Below are 18,094 nucleotides of genomic sequence, written 5' to 3'. Positions count from 1 at the left end.
ATACAATGTGTGATGAGAATGCATTATCTTCATGGATGCTACTTTGAAATGTGCAGTGTACATGGCCTTTATTTGAATAGCTATTTGCAAAGGCACCACCACTTTACATTTATAAAATTTAGGTGCATGAGTTATCACATCACATGACAACATTAAAATATTACCTTAAATCTTTTTAAATATGAGATAAAAAAAAAATACAACATTAATGTACGTGAAAAAACAACTATATTAAGAAATCAGTTAAGACACATTGCCAAGGCTAGAGATATTCCACATTCTCATTCTACTATATTGCGTGTAAAGCGACACGAATGAATTTAATAGAATATAGAATAAACAATTTTGAGTTCTATGAAGATAACTTTAATTAAATTTTACAACAAAAAAATGTTTATATTGTTCTGGTATAAGGCCGAGTTTCAAACCTACACAATTTCTCCTTCTCCAACGGTTCGCTACTTCACCTCGCCAGTTCTTCCCTGTACTTCCAGAGTCCGGAGGGTACCTGTCAAAGGTGTTCCGATGCTTAAGTTAGTTATGTTATCCGATCGGGCCTGTAAATTCAGAGATAAATGCGTAATAAATGAACCTACCTACTTGGGACCTTTGACCTGTATTTATAGTGTTGAACATGGGCCTGGTATTAAGGTTGCCTTAATTAAGGCCCAATTGTAGCCCAATCACCTTAAACACGTGATTATACAAATCATTCAGACCGTTCGCTTGCTACCGTCCGGTCCTCGCTATTCAAGCCCGCCGACTGTATTACGAGGTAACTGTCCGCCTTTGCTGAGAGTTTTCAGTAAGTTGATTTCTTAACCGACCGTCCACTTATATTCTTACCGGACGGGGGTCCTAGTACATATATTGATATAATTTATAATTGAAGTCTCTGACGGTTTTGTTTATATTTCTAGAGAAGCAATATTAGACGAAAAGCAAAAAGAGAATTAACATTCTGAACAAACATCATGTGAAAGCTCATCAATATCTTAAACGGTAACACAAAAAACAGAAGAAATTCATAAAGAATAATTATTGAGTGTGAGTTGAAAAGGAAAAGAATGGAAGGGAGACATAAGAAAGGTAGAATGTGGAACAATGATAAGAGCAATGTGGCCCAAAAGGAAAAAGTGAAGTTTCAATAATATTATAATGATAATGATTGGACATGAGAAACAGAGATTGTTACCAAGGGAGTCAAAGCAGGATAAGGCTGTTTGAATTGCTGCCGTCTGATTTAGATTTCAGGTTCTATCATCAACTTAGACTTTCTTTAAAGCACCAATTTTACCTTTCAATTTTCTTAAGATCCAATGCATTCATACACTCGTATTCTCACCTTCGTTTTTTAGGTTTTTGCTTCCCTTTTTATATTCAATTTGATGTGCTCATCTTTTTAATGACAATATATTTTGAATAATAAGGTCAACAAGTATTCTCTACATTTAATTATTTGTATGATTTTAGTTGTTAATGTTGTTCCACATTAACAAAAAGCTTCAACCTGCTTATCAATACTTTTTTTTCTTCTTTTCTTAAAAATCAAAATTTAGAAACATTGTCAATTTCTCAAATATATACATGTCCGAGAAAAACAAAGGATATCATTAATTAGAGAGGTCTCAGCAATGAACAGTTTTATGTGATGGATGCCCTTTTGAGTTAACATTTGACATGTTAACATGTGTTTCAGAAAAAGTTTCAATAATTGTGATTAAAAGAGGCAACTGAAAACGAGTTGTTAATGTTTCCACAATCTCTATGCATGTTTGGTAACGTGCATTCTAAAAGTTCGTATTTCTATAAAAGCTGCACAATAAAAACACTTAGTTTTTTTAACAATAAACAGGTAGATCTCTCATCTATTTCGAATCATCGACTGATATAGACTTCATACATATAAAGCAGACATATAATAGAATCTTTTTAGTAACATTCATGAATTTGTAAGAGAGTGAATTATAGTATTCCAAGCACCACCAGCAATATCAACCACTCTTTTTATCATTGAAAATATACAAAGGTGTTCATAATCCATGTAATATATATTTTCGTCTGTCTCATTTTCTTCTACCTTATCCCCTTTTCAAATAACTTTCTTGCTCCATTTTGTTTATAATTTTGAAGCTCTCTTTTCTCCTATACTCCATTTTTATTCACTGTAACTTGATTTTAAATATTCTAAACAATATCTCATTTAGATAAAACCACATAATAAACAAATGTCTCAAAGCCAATATATATTATATGAAATAATAGTATAATAATAAATAAAGTTTAACTTGATAAAATAAAACAACACAATAAAAACGAGAAACTGGCGCTATAATGAATGATGAACATTAATGCAGAACTGTGTCATGATAGAAAACCGCTTGATTATAATTGGGTTCAACCAACAAAAAGTACTTCTTCTCTACGATGCGGTGGTTTATTGTCAAATAATTGCTCTAAATAAACACTTGTTTCAATAATCCTTGACTTGCTTTGACAATTCAGATAAAAACAACTGGCAAAACCCAAATCTGGTATAAATTAAGCAACCTTAAATAAATGATTTTGCAGTTTCAGCTTTATCCAAATGATGAATCACGGAACAATTTAAACGAATCATAATTTTGCATCAAATAATAAGATTCAGATACCAAATATATATATATATATATATATATATATATATATATATATATATATATATATATATATATATATATATATATATATATATATATATATTTCAAATAACATTATTGAGATTATATACAATGTTCAACGTAAACAATTTAAACAATAAATAGTTAAAATAACTAAAGCACAAGTTCATATAAAACAAGATTATCAATTATTTCTAAGTTTGTGAAATCTTTATGTTAGAAGGATGAAGATAATTAGTGCATGCATTCAATAAATGAGATAAATAAAGGTGAAATAGTCAACAAGGATGAATTACCTTCAAATTCCTTTTTATTTGAATTTTTTTTCAGGACAACTGCTGAAAAAAAGTAAAAACACACTAATTCTTGAACGAAATCGGTGATACGAATTACATGTATTTGATTCATGTGTCGTAAGGTACAAAACTGTTTAAAGTTCATCTTATGATACCAACCGATAAAAATAGTCAAAATGTATTGAATCGTAAGATTCTAATAACTGTGTTTGCATCACAGGATTCTGACGTGGGATAAAAGTCATCTACAATCTGCACCAACTGCATCAAGAATGGATTTGAAACCATCCCTTTCGAGGCATGCTGCTAATTCGGCCTGAAACCAATTGAATGAGAATTTCGGTGCATATACTAAGTGTTGTGAGTCCTTAACCATAATCTGAGGAATAGGAGCACGAGAACTATAGTGAATACTCATTAGTTTTGGTACATACCTTTATCTGAGGAATAAGTGCAGGTCCCCCATAAGCAAATGCAGTATAGAGCTGAACTAGAGTTGCCCCAGCTCGTATTTTCTTATATGCATCTTCCCCACTAAATTAATATGAAAGTTCAGACAAATTTTGCATAATTCATTTTATTCTAAATCATAAAAAAAAAAATATACTGCAGACAGCTAGACATCAACTACACTAATAAGTGAACAGGAAAATTTTACCTGCTAATGCCGCCACAACCAATCAAAGGAATCTTGCCCTGGTATACACAAAATAACAGGGCCAAGTTGTTAAGCCTGAATAACATATACGAGAAAAGCATGACAAAGAACAGTTCAAAGATGTAAGAGAAGAGCTCTAATGATTTTGAGATGCATCAGAGAGACGGCTAAGAGGGAAACAAATCAACGAGATGCCAGATTGTACTATACAGAATTCAACCAAGTGCTTGTCACGGCCTCACAGGTATTTGGAGGTCATATTATTATGAGCTAGTTAGTATGCACGTGTCAAATTTATGATTAAAAACATTGAAAATAATTAACAGCAAAAGGAACTTAAAGATTTGATCATGTTCTGAGTATTTTCAATACAGCAGCCGGGAATTAGCATCAACAAAAACTATATTGTCAACAATAAATAACAGTAAAATCAACAGACTTACCCTTGTCAAGATATAATTTACAAATAACGAGCAGTATGATTTACAAATAACATTAAAATCAACAGGCTTACCCTTGTCAAGATATACATCTCCTTCAAGATTTCGGTAGAGAGAGTGAAGAGAGGCTTCCCACTCAAGCCACCAGTTTCTGAAGCCAATGGACTTTTACTGACAGGATCTGGTCTTGAAATGGTTGTGTTTGATACAATCTAGAAACAATAGATAAACAGAGCAAATGAAGTAAAGATTGTAAAATTGGAAGCTTGAAGATCCATTCAGCGGCAACTAATTGAAATTAGTAATGGAGCAAAGAGATACCAGCCCATCCAAGTGAAGAGCCAAGGCAACCTGTAATCAAAGTGAAATCTGTTATACAGTGAGATTGTGAACATAGAAGAAAGGCAGTAATATGCACATGCTTACTGCAGCAATATCTTCAAGGTCTTCTTTTGACAAATCTGGCGCAATTTTTACCAGCAATGGAGGTGGGCCCTCCTCACCCCACTGCATTTCATCACGAGCAGCCTGAACCTTCATAAAAGGGAAATTTTGCGAGAGTCAATCTCCCAAGTATGCAACACAAAAAATGCATGAAAGATTCACATCCTAATTCCAAATTCTACCTTCTTAACAAGGTCCTTTAGTTGCTTTCTTCCTTGAAGCATGCGCAAACCAGGGGTATTGGGCGATGAAACATTAATTACCTAGAAAAGAATATTAAGAACATTAAACAACAGAACAGTGTGACAAGCATTTGTCCCACAAAATTGTAAAAGACCACAGAAATGCCTAGTTAAAAGAAATTGGAATTGTCCTTTTCCATCTATTTCCATATAGGCGCATGCTTCCCCTTCCCTGTTGACTACGCCCAGTCCCTGATAAATTTAACTCATCCATTCAGCATCTCCTACGTGAGTTATCTCACTTTTCTAAACTAGGGAATTGGAAAAGGATATGGAAAACCGCTTGACAAGAACAAGGAGAGTTGAGCAGGCAGTAAAGGCAATGATCCTGGATATAAATCCTTGATTGCTTCAGTCATTATAAGCAACCACACTTCTTTCCTCAGAAAATTAAAAAAAAAATGTACAAAACCTTATCTTTTTTTAAATGCTGCAATTACACATAATTAAGATAATGAACGATTATAAACCACAGACTGTTAAAGTTAATTTTTAATACGCATAAGTTTGCAATCTTTTTTCTAACTTTTATTTAAAAAAAAAAAAAAACAAAAAAGGCATGGCATACATGCCAAACATAAAACAAAAAAGGAAAGGTCACACAAACTACCTTCAATGCATCTATCTAGCTGCATGAAAAAAGTTACCAAACACGTTAGAGTTTAGACATGAAAGGAGTACAGTTTATTAAAATTCGCACCCAGTTATACCATGATAAACTACAGTCTACAAGGTTGTCCACCTTTCCTTTCTTTCCTATAAAATATACATTTATATATATATATATATATATATATATATATATATATATATATATATAAAAGAAAAGACTATTTACCAAATAATCAGCATATTGAGACAATGTATGAACTCCTTGAACATAGTCCGCTGCAGCATCTTCACTTGTCTTGTTCTTTCCAAGATTGACACCAAGGATGCCAGGGCCAGCTTTTCCACCTTGTTTGACTTCATTGTTGGAAGAAGGTGAAGTGCTTGAAGTTTCATCTAGTTTCCTCTTACCGTGCTGAGCGCCCAACCTCTTTGCAACAGCAACAATTCCCTCACTGTTAAAGCCACATCTATTTATTACAGCACTGCACGTTTAACAAATCAGTCTTAGAGAAACGTAGACAACATAAGCAAATTTTAAAGAAAGTCCATTTTATAGTATCAATAACCTTCTGCGGTGTACAAAGGTGATTGGAGAAGTAAAAAAGAAAATATAAAACAGATTTAAACTGTTAATCAGAAGCAGCAGAGCAAAGAAACAAAATGTAAACTCTTACCCTTCGTTTCGCAACCTAAAGATCCGAGGTTTAGGATTGCCATCCTGGGGAACAGGAGTAACAGAGCCTACCTCCACAAAGCCAAAACCCAAAGCAAGCAAACCATCAACAGCCTCAGCGTTTTTATCAAAACCTGCAGCAAGGCCTACTGGGTTGGAGAATTTTCTTCCCCAAACTTCTAGCCCTAAGATTGGTACGTCGGGCCTCTTCTCCCTCGGAACCCAACCACGAGCTGCAGCTGAGACACCCAAGTTGTGGGCAAACTCAGGATCCAACAATGCGAAAAAAGGATTCACGAGTTTTGTTGCGGAGAATAACCATCCACTGCAAAAAAGATAACCCAATCTGGATCATTCATTTCCAAGATATGCATTTCCTTTTCAAACAAGGCATCAAGCATTTATTTTCTGGTGAAACCACTAAAAAATTGTTTTCTATAATAATACATCCGCAGCTTACCCAGAGTATGAGAGAACAGGAGTATTTTTTTGTCCTCGTGGAAAATAAGTAATATAACACATCAAATACACAATTAGAGGGGCAAAAGAAAAAATGTGTCCAAATGAAGTACCAGAAAGTAGCTTCATCCACAGTACTCACGTAAGCTCCACCAGCTATAAGTAGACCTATGGTAGCTCCCGTCCACAACCTTCCCTGCAAATCAAATAATCAGTGAATGTACTAAACTACACACCACAAAAAGCTACATGCACGTACAACCCACAAACTTAATCAAACATCACACACATTGTATACAAGATCTTTCAACACATTAAATTTCGAAATCACACTTTATACCCCGCATTTGCAAAATGATGCATACTAAATGAAACGGGCATCTACCAACCTCAAAACTAATCAACACGACAATGCATAACGTCGAACACCATACATACACTCAAAAGGAATGAGAATACGCACCTTCTTGGAATAGTGACCGATCTTGGGAGCACTTTGAGGCGCAGAAGAAAAACATCTGACGGCGGAAAGCTGGTTCGGAACTACCCTTTTGAGAATAACATCTCTCAGCAACTTTCTAGAAGACCATGCGGCCATGAGTTCAAGAAAATGGTGAGAACCTTCGAAGAAACGTAACTTCAACGCGATGCTCGGGAAAGGGATTCAGTAACGAAACGCTTATGATTCGGATAGCAGAAAACCTTCGGATGATGATATGTTGAGTAAAGGGTGGTGGCAACAAGGGATGTACGAGAATGTGTTGCAAGCTGGTGCTTGGAACTCCAATGGGTAGTAAGCAAAAGTCAAAGGTGAGAGTATTCTGTGGAATTTGAGAGGAATCCGTGTACACCGAAGAGAGGTCGGAAACAAGAATGCGGAGGCTCCGGCGGCGGAGCCGTCGTCAGTGAAGGGCCGATGTTTGGAACAAAAGACGCAGTCACAAAGGTGATTTCCTTTCAGGTTGACGCTTCAAGTTGAAAAAACTCGGAGCTACTGAAGTGTATCTTGTTGGGCTCCGATTCGAAGCCCAGATAAAAAGTGTGTAGATACCAATTTCTATTCGCAGCATTCATTTTAACTTTCACACCCATTTTTTCAACTTTTTTTTATACAGGAACATCATTTAAATCTGTATTTGGCAGATACACATGAGAATAAAACAGGACTATCAACACAATAGTTGAGCTATACACAGAAAATAGGGAGCAATTAATATAAAATTCACAAATAAATTTATTCAATCCATCTTTCACAAATAAGCCTATTTAATATCCACCCATTTACTTTTTCAAACAATGAATAATCAATAAATTATTTTTCAAAATTCGGTAAATCAATGCACTCAAATTTAATCAATTTTTACGATTAAATATTTCTTTAAAAAATCAAAATGTTGACAAACGTATTTTTTAAATTTGTTTTATACGATAAAAATTAATCATTTTTAAAAATGTATTATCTCAAGTTTTATGTAAGGAATAAACAATAACTTCTTTTTCTTCTTAAAATACAACACGTATGTAAGTGCATTAATTGTGTGTTTTCCTTAAATTATTTGGTTATTGTGAATTATATTGGTAAAACATGTAATCCTTGTACTAAAAATATATATTTATTAAACCAATAATAATACAAGTTACTCTAAAGGATTGGAAATTAATTTGTATCATTATGAGAACAAGTGTTTTTTATAAGTAGAAATATTAGATACATGTAATGAAATATAGAATAGTTCACATCTTGCTTAACCTTGTTCGTGAATTTTTTACAATGCTTTGAAATAAATTCAAATTCATATATTATTAATTAAATTAATCAATTCATCCTTTATTAGTATTTATATTGAGGAGGAGGAGAAGAACTCTAATCCAGGAATGATAACGGATCGGGTCGAGTATAGATAATGCCCATCTATAACTTGATTCGACAAAAAAAACTCACCCGTTATCCAATTTGTTACTCGGATATCTGTTTAAAAAATATTCATATGCGAATATTCGTGGAGATACTTGCAAATATTAAAAAAACCATATTTTTATAAATTATTAAAATAAAAATTAAATAAAATTACAAAAAATATATAAATTATAATATAATTAAATTAAATATAAATTAAAATTAAAATTTAATTTTAATTAAATTATAAAATATAAATTAATCTTAATTTAATTATATTTAACTTAATAAGATATAAATTAATCTTTTATTTTTATTTTTTACAAGTCACAAAATAATATAATACTGACATCAAATCCTTTTATAAACAAATATTAAAATATCCTTTATTCACGGATTATAATAATAAATATCTACTAATTTCAACAATCTGTCCTACGTTTTATATACAGATATCTACATGTGCGAATTTTTTTCTATCCTACCCTAATCAGAATAAGTTTTCGTTTAGACACGAAAATGCAATCTATTGCGTCATTTTCTAGTGAAATAATTTTATTTTTTTAACACTGGCAAGCAGTTTCCTCAGGTTTTTGAGCCTTTTCTTGTATGTTCAAAATTTTTATTTCATTATTTTTATCTTACATTCTATGTTTAAATTTGGATTTGTAAAAACATAAATATCTATGTATAAGGTAAACACAATGATTAGAAAAGTTCATGTTTCTATTCTCAATTCAATTCTTCTTGGATTTTCCCATTGACCAAGATTAGCTGGGATGAACCACACACGTATTATTTAGGTTTAAATATCTTTTTTGTCTCTAAGTTATAAGCGGATCTTCAATTTAGTTCCCGTTTTTAAAAATGTAAATCTTTAGTCTCTAAATTATAAAAAAATGTATCAAATGAATCATTTTTTGACTTGAAATACTGCTTTGGTTGTTTCTTAACAAGTGTTTATATCTTTATATTGCTCTAATTTGTTTCTTAATAATAACAGCACTTTAAATTGCAAACATAAGGACTCATTTGATACATTTTTTATAACTTAAGAATCAAATATTTACATTTTTAAAAACGGGAACTAAACTGAACATCCGCTCATAACTCAGGGATCAAAAAGAAGTTTAAACCTATTATTTATAATTTTAATTTATGTATACATTTTAACTATTAAAAGTTCAATCTTTCATAAGTCGAAAAAGTTAGGTTAACTTATATTTGACAATTATTTAATTTAACATTCTGACTACATCTTAAATTTTAGATTTCAACTTATTTATTTATATTTTAAATTTAATTTTATATTATATTTTTAAAGAGGCCACTACTCCATTAAAATAAATTTAGTAAAATGAATTATTTATAAAAATAATGTAAATATGCGGTATCATTATTTTTAATCATGTACACTCACATAAATAAAATATTGCAGTGTGTAGGAGTCAATAAAGTTGTTACTTTTCTATAATTAATGTTGCTTTGGGACAATAAATGCATTTTTTTAATTTACAAATTAAACATTAAAAAATAAACTCTGATATAATAATAAAAATATGACTTAATTAATAAACATGTCAATGGAATCTTATCAACTTTGATTAATCGATTATTAAAAATTTTATATTTTTTAGTTGAATTCGTATCCACTTAATTATGTATATTGGATAAAAAGTTATGTACTCAAAATGAAAATGTTTAATTATCACTTTAAAAAATATAAACGCAAATATACTATTTTACTCAATAAATTAAAGATAAATAAATAAAATATAAATAGATAAAGATGAAATAAAAACAACAAAACGAAAAATAACAATAAAAATGATCTGGTTTAATTTGTCTTTGCTCACTTGACAAATGATGATTTCTTTTACATGTCTTTTACTTTACAAATGTGGATATCTTATCTGCAAGAAAGTTTTGATCATTGATTGGAAATATCTCTCACATCATTGATAACGTGAAAGAGAGGAAAAACATTTTTAAAATAAAACATGTGATTTAATATATTATTTTCTACTCACTTCCCTTATTTATTTATATGTTTCTTGTTATTATTTTCATGGAACATATTTTATTTATCACTTATTTTTATTTTAGGAACTTAATGTCATTAAATATGCCTGTTTTTTTCTTACAAAAGGAAAACATACCTTATCCTGAAAAAATAATAGATTTTCTTTGTATTATTTTTATTATGGTTAAGAAATAAATTTTAAACTGATTTTTTTGAAGTTTAGTTAAATTTAAAATCTTCTTATTTTACAACACGAATGAGATTAATTTAGTGTATATAGTTTGATGCATACTTTATTTTATAAACTGATTTTATAAGTTATATTATATTTAAAATCCACATTTAATATTATTTTTTAATATATAAAAATTCAATAAATTAGGTAACTCATGGCCAATCTTAAATTAGTTTTGAAAAAAACTCTTTAAATTAAAAAAAAATGGACTTCCAAAATTGATCCTAAAATAGTTAGGATAAGTTTAAGATGGATTGAAATACTACACAACTTTAATTAGTTTTTAAAAACAATTTCATCTATATACACATATAAAATTATATATTTTATTAAATAGTCTAATTTATTATTATGTTATTAAATAAAAATGTATAATATACAATTTGATACTAATTATAATTTATTCATTAATTTACAATTGTTAAACTATACATCCGGGTACTGACGAGGGCGGGAGTGATCGCCGGTGCAAGAGACATGGTGTAGGGGGCACGGACAAGGAGTGGCTCCTGACAGGCTTCCAGTGGAAGGGGTACATAGACGAATCGAACATACACCGGAATGAGAGGGATCTAAAGACTGTATAGGTATGAGACTATACGATTAAATGATAGCTTAAAGGAATTGATTTGGCTACCCATATCAACAAATGCATTTGCTTTTCGGTAGCCTAACTCGTAAGAACTCCATGATTAAACGTGTTTAGCCTAGAGTAATTATGGGATGGGTGATCTTCCGATAACTTTTTTCAGAAAGTGTGTGAGTGAAGACAAAGCACACATGTTACAATATTCATTAAACAATTACGTGAAAATAGAATTCAAAATTTATTAAACATTTTAGGTTTTAAGATAAACATATCAAAAGGAAAAGTAGTAATTAATTTAATATTAATATAAAAAAAATGAAACGAAAAGAAAAACAAAACAAAATGATATTTATTTTGAATGTATGTTTTTATTAACACACAGGTGTGTTAAGAATAATAATCTTATTTTAATAAATATTATTATAAAATCTTATGTTATAATGAATAATTAATTATAAATAAATATTTTATTTATTAACTATCTCAGTCTTGTAATTTTATTTTAATGCTTTTAAATTCACGTAGGGATTTTTATTTCTCGTATTTAATATTTAATTAATAATTAAATATCATTTTTTTATATTACTTTTTATGAAATACTTTTATTTCCTTATTTATTTATAATGTATTAAGTTAAATTCTAGAAAAATAATGTTCATAACCATAATATCAGATAACTTAAATATTTTAATTAATATTTAAATATTAATATATAATATATTAAAAATTTGAACAATTTTAAAACAAAATTTATTTTTTTAAACATTTTTTTAACTACTAAAATAACAATACTAATAAACAATTATTTATAAAGTATTAATTTTATTAAAATATTTATATACAATTTTTTGAAAAATTAAAAATATTTAAATTTTAATAAATTAAGAGTTAATTATGTTTTTTTTTTTATTTGAAATGAATATTTTTGTTTTAAAAGAAATTCATGACTAGTTTTTAGAGATATTTTAGACTTTTCTAATAATTTTATTTTTATTTTTATTTTATCTCACAAATATTTTTGGTCTGAACCACGTAGATCATGACCACTAGGGTCAAATTTTCAGATATAATTATAGCAATAGACGGTCGAGAGACTCACCATGTCAAACAGTGACACTCATTGTTAGCTCTTGTTGATTCTTGTTGTTCTCTGGGACATCGCATTTGCATCTGCACTGGCATGTAGCAATGGCGGCTGTTACTTATTCAGCCCTAACTCTCGCGAACGCCGTTAATCGAACCGCCGCCGTCTCCAGATCCGGTTGGAGCCACCGCCCCCTCACGGTCAAATGCACTGCTCAATCTCTCTCATTAGGTTATTCTTTCTTCCTACTTCCCTCTCGCTTTTTATATCACTTTCTGCTGCTTCATTCACTTTTTCTTTGCTTCAGCTGACAACTCCGAGAAGTTTCTCGAAGCTTCGAAGAAGGGGAACGTTATTCCTCTATACCGTTGCATATTCTCGGATCACCTCACTCCAGTGCTAGCTTACCGGTGTCTCGTTAAGGAGGACGAGAGAGATGCTCCTAGTTTTCTCTTTGAATCGGTGGAGCCCGGCCAATTTTCTAGCATTGTGAGAACGTGTTTTTTTAAAACAAAAATTTATTTCTGCTTTTTAGTAGATTGCACTGATAGTTCTGAAATTTTGTGAGGTTTTGCGAGATCGAACACATTTTTGCTGTTTTTTTAAAGGTTTTCATTAACAGCCGATGAAAGGTATACTGTGTGATGCTTTTCAAATGAGGTTGAAGAAGTTGAGAGTTTTGTGCAATCTTGCAAAACTTCAGGAAGTGTTGTGTAATTTACTCTTATTTTTTAGTCTCTGAATATGTTGAACTGTGTGCTTAGTCTGTGTTGATATGGATTAGGGGCGGTACAGTGTGGTGGGAGCACAGCCGTGCATGGAGATTGTGGCGAAAGAGAATGTGGTTACTGTTATGGACCACATGGAAGGGCGCAGGAGTGAGGAAATTGCAGAGGATCCACTGGTGATTCCTCGAAGGATCATGGAGAAGTGGAGGCCTCAACTCATTGATGAACTTCCTGAGGCGTTTTGCGGCATGTGAAATTGAATTCTCATCCTAATTACCATTTCGTTATGAATTTATTTTTTATATGCTGCGACTGTAAACATATTTAAAATATGAAAATATTGCTGGTATACTTTTCTTAATTTAGTTATGATAAAAGTTGGCGAACTTTCCATACATTACAGATTGTGATCGAGTGAAAACGTAAAACCAAACCTTGATGCAGTCAATACATACACTATTTACTCTCTTTTATTAGATTTTCTGATTAGATTATAGTCTTTTACCAACACGGTGGTCTTGTGTAGGCAGCCACACTGATCAACGGTTAAATTTTTTATTTTTTTTGACTTTTTTTTTTTTTTTTTTTAATTTTATGTTATTTGGAATGAATATATTGTGCAAAAAGATTTGTGGTTGATTTTTGTTTCTACACTAAGGTTTCTTTTACTTGCTTCGAATGTTGAGATGAAAAATGGATATCTACGAGTTTCCTGATGTGTTTTTGAGCGTGCTATGTTTTTTTTATTGGCAGGTGGTTGGATAGGGTATTTCTCTTATGATACAATGCGCTATGTAGAAAAGAAGAAGCTTCCATTTTCTAATGCCCCAGTAGATGACAGAAACCTTCCCGATATTCATCTGGGCCTTTATGATAATGTTATTGTGTTTGATCATGTTGAAAAGGTACTGCTATGAATGTAATTGTTGCTTCTAAGAAAGTCCTGGATCAATTTATTCACGCTCACTGTCTTGGACCTGGAGAGTGTTTCTATATTGTATTTTATTTGATTTTGATTGGCTCAGAAAGCACATGTGATTTCTTAGACTTGGTTCTATCCAGAGAGCATATGTGATTCACTGGGTTCGGTTAGATCGATACTCTTCTGCTGAGGAAGCCCTCAGTGATGGAAAAAAACAGCTGGAAACTTTAGTATCTCGGGTGCATGATATAATCACGTGAGTGTTCTGTTGCCACCCCCCCCCCCCCCCCAATTTGTTTTCTTATTGGCTTGACCTTTCAAATTAAGGTAAAGAATGACTGATTTTGAGTTTAATTTCAATATCTGCTATTATAATTGTCAATTTCAGCCCAAAGCTGATAGCAGGTTCGATCAAGTTACACACACATCTCTTTGGTCCTAAACTGGAGACGTCAAATATGACAAATGAGGAATATAAGAGGGCAGTATTGCAGGCTAAAGAGCACATACTGGCTGGTGATATTTTTCAAATTGTACTAAGTCAACGTTTTGAACGGAGAACTTTTGCAGATCCATTTGAAGTCTACAGAGCATTGCGGATCGTTAATCCTAGTCCATATATGACTTATTTACAGGTTTGCCAGTTTCTTGTCATTGTCATTGTATTATTTAATTTGCATTTCAAAGTTAACTTGTTGAAATATATACTACTGTCAGGCCAGAGGGAGTATTTTGGTTGCTTCAAGTCCAGAAATTCTTACACGGGTGAAGAAGGTATCATTTTGCGATAAGACTCCAATAACCTGGCTTTACGGGCTAATATTTTTCCTCCACAATATCAATACTATTAACAAATGTTTATAGCTGGGCTTGTCTTGTTTGTTAACCCTTTTTTAAGTTTCTTAAATTTTTCTAAACTAGTCAATGTTACAAACTTCATTACAAGTGTAAAATGTATTGATTGGCTTTTTGTATTCTTTTTGACAGAGGAACATCACCAACCGGCCCCTAGCTGGTACTACTAGGAGAGGAAAAACACCCAAAGAAGATATCATGTTGGAGGAAGAACTTTTGAATGATGAAAAGCAATGTGCAGAGCACGTAATGCTAGTTGATTTGGGGAGAAATGATGTTGGAAAGGTAAAATGTTTTCAATTCCAGGCTTATTATCTTTTATGTCACAGAGGTTAAATAAGACTAAGGTTCCTAGGTAAACCCTTGATCTAATCCCATATGTAAAAGGAATCTTTCTATTCAATATGATTTTGGAAAATGGTTCTGATAAAACTGGACCATAATATGTAAAAAATGATTTACTCATAATGATGCTTAGTATTTTCAAACAATCAATTTCTGCGCTGTTATCAAGGTGATACTGAACAGAGATCAAGCATAACACACCAGTACAACAGAGTAATGTCCTCTTTTCCACCCGAGTACGAACAGAGCTGATTCTCCCAATTTTCTTGTTACAAAATTCAACCAATTCCTACTAACTCCCCCAATCCCATTTTACTACTGAATATAATTAGTTATTATCACCAATGAGATCAGGTCCTAACTTATAATTCCCTACGTACCCTTTTTTCTACCTCTATAAACCATTTGAATGGAGGGACTCTATTGACAGTTTTTTTCGTTGTTCTTAACGTGCAAAGCAAACATGAATATCAGGTACCCTATTGGAGAAGGCAATGTTTCATAGCATTAACCTTATTCTAAATGCTATGTTGCTATTTTTGACCTTTTGCGTAGTTGCTTTTCAGTTGGGCTGTTTGTGTTTTAGCCATATGCTTAATGCAAGATGAATATGCAGGTCTCCAAACCCGGCTCTGTTCAAGTTGAAAAGCTCATGAATATCGAGCGCTATTCCCATGTTATGCACATAAGCTCAACTGTAAGTTCCAAGGTTTTGAATCTTACATAAATGCAGTTCAAACTACATTGCTGACAATGCTAACTAATATAAATGTTGGGAAGTAATACTTGTCCTTGGCGGCTTTTCTACTTGACTTAATATCTTACACATAATTTAGGGGTGTTTACACATGAAAATATAACATTTTTTATGTTCTGATCTCTTCAATATTTCTGCTTTATTGGTCATTATCAAATTGAAGAAGAATAAACTGCCCCGAGTTTCCGTCAATGTCAGATATAACAATTGCTTTACAATCACTTGCAGGGAAAGTGAATGTTTACTCCTGTAATGACTATTCACTTTCCAATTTTTAGTCAGAACTTAGAAAATAAAAAGTTAGAAAAGCTGCGCCTATCTATTGTTTTCCCTTAATCCTAAGAGGACAATGCTTATTGAAACCAACAAGCCCATATATTTTTGCCAAAGAAATTATCACTAAGAGCTTATTTCGCGAGATGTTGAATATGAATATTACTTTTAAAATTAGCTTATTTCGTGGATTTGATGAAGCTTTTTCTGAGATGATGGTAAAGTACACCTGTATTTGCAGGTCACTGGGGAGTTGTTAGATAACTTAACAAGCTGGGATGCATTGCGTGCTGCTTTACCTGTTGGTACAGTTAGCGGAGCACCGAAGGTAGATTTTAGAACCCTTGCTAATAATGTAGTTTTTGTCCATCATACCACGGGCACTCGCATATTACCTATGCTTGATAAAATAGAGTTGGTTGGGAGGTAGTTAGCTAAACATTATGTAAATGATTGGATTGGTATAAAACAGGTAAAAGCAATGGAGTTGATTGATGAGTTGGAAGTGGCACGACGGGGGCCATATAGCGGGGGATTTGGAGGCATATCCTTTAATGGCGATATGGACATAGCCCTTGCACTGAGAACCATAGTTTTCCCTACTAATGCTCGTTATGATACAATGTACTCGTACAAGGATCATATGAACAAACGCAGAGAATGGGTTGCCCACCTCCAAGCTGGGGCGGGAATCGTTGCTGACAGTGATCCAGCTGATGAGCAGAGAGAGTGCGAGAATAAAGCTGCAGCCCTTGCTCGTGCCATCGATCTTGCAGAATCTTCTTTTGTTAACAAACAATAATTTCAATGTGTTTATCATAATTGGATATTCTTTACAATTGTAAAGGAATTAGAATGTTGCATGCTGAATTCTGAATAATATTTGTGACAAGTGCTGAACATAAAAGTTATTTCATAGCCTAAACTAATGCCAACAGAGTTTCTTTTGCCAAGTGCTGAACATGGAATACTTACAAGTATATTCTTTGTTCTTTACACAACAACCACCTTGCTTACTAATGAAGGACTTCTCTAAACATAAGACAGTAATTTAATTCCTTCAAGAAAATTTTAACTTCGAATTTCATTAAATTTTTAAATAAATATATGGAATAAAAAAGATGCCCCAAAAAACTGTCAAATTGTTTCTCTACCACTAATGAAATTTTGAAAATGTATATTCACAATTTTATTACACATGTAATCTTACTATTTTATTTAATAGCTAATTAAAAATGAAAAATAATATATATATATATATATATATATATATATAATTTTGTAAAAGTAATATTATAAAAATAATTTAAACTTCATTTTTTAAAAAGAAAGTTATTTAACTATTTTGAATTAAAGACACTATTCCATTATTATTTTCATTCAATAAATAACCAAATGAATTTTTATTTAGCAAATGATAAAATTAACTAATTAAGAGATGACAGCAAAGAAAATTATCTCTTTGTATTATGGTATAATTTAAAAAAAAGAATACTTAGTTATTTTAAAATAAAATATTCAAAATTATTTTTTATTAAATAATTATTAAATTTTTTATTTACTAATAGACAAAATTATTAAATAATTAAATGATAGTATAGATTATAAGAATTTAAACTTAAAAAGAAAAAACAATTTCATATTTGTCCTCTCTTAACATTATCTTTTACAATCAATTTACCCTCTTCTCCTTTCCCTGCACTTTTGTTCTTTCCCTTCATTCCTTCTACCACATTTTAGTTCTTTTTTTTACCACCCAATCCAACTCATTTATCTATCTATTAATCTGTAATAACAGATAATAAAACTTCTCTTAACTCTATTTTTTTTCTTTATAATTTTGAAACTCACAATACAAAATTTACAATAAAAGATAATAAAAAAATGGTGATGCAAAAATGA

At 31.4% G+C, this 18,094-nt stretch overlaps 2 protein-coding genes across 2 annotated transcripts; one reads left to right on the top strand and one right to left on the bottom strand.

The window, feature by feature from the left end:
* Positions 1–2,948: 2,948 nt before the first annotated feature.
* On the bottom strand, positions 2,949–7,462 carry LOC106770827 (dihydroorotate dehydrogenase (quinone), mitochondrial). The gene is made up of 11 exons (XM_014656643.2): positions 6,948–7,462; positions 6,598–6,680; positions 6,027–6,350; positions 5,579–5,834; positions 4,681–4,761; positions 4,481–4,588; positions 4,376–4,405; positions 4,129–4,266; positions 3,615–3,652; positions 3,391–3,490; positions 2,949–3,272 (listed from the first exon to the last, which is right to left on the bottom strand). The coding sequence occupies exons 1-11, from the start codon at positions 7,080–7,082 to the stop codon at positions 3,198–3,200; spliced, it is 1,368 nt and encodes a 455-aa protein (XP_014512129.1). The 5' UTR covers positions 7,083–7,462; the 3' UTR covers positions 2,949–3,197.
* A 4,837-nt stretch (positions 7,463–12,299) lies between these two features.
* Positions 12,300–17,145, top strand: LOC106772537 (anthranilate synthase alpha subunit 2, chloroplastic). The gene is made up of 11 exons (XM_014658997.2): positions 12,300–12,543; positions 12,620–12,801; positions 13,097–13,286; positions 13,794–13,945; positions 14,103–14,218; positions 14,351–14,597; positions 14,680–14,736; positions 14,950–15,102; positions 15,779–15,859; positions 16,434–16,520; positions 16,665–17,145. Exons 1-11 carry the CDS (start codon positions 12,417–12,419, stop codon positions 16,992–16,994), a joined length of 1,722 nt encoding a protein of 573 aa, XP_014514483.1. The 5' UTR covers positions 12,300–12,416; the 3' UTR covers positions 16,995–17,145.
* The last annotated feature ends 949 nt before the right edge of the window (positions 17,146–18,094 follow it).

This window comes from Vigna radiata, chromosome 8, assembly GCF_000741045.1.
Source record: "Vigna radiata var. radiata cultivar VC1973A chromosome 8, Vradiata_ver6, whole genome shotgun sequence".
Taxonomy (NCBI): domain Eukaryota; kingdom Viridiplantae; phylum Streptophyta; class Magnoliopsida; order Fabales; family Fabaceae; genus Vigna; species Vigna radiata.
The sequence above is the reverse complement of the archived record's forward strand: the minus strand, read 5'-3'. Positions and strand labels throughout refer to the sequence as shown.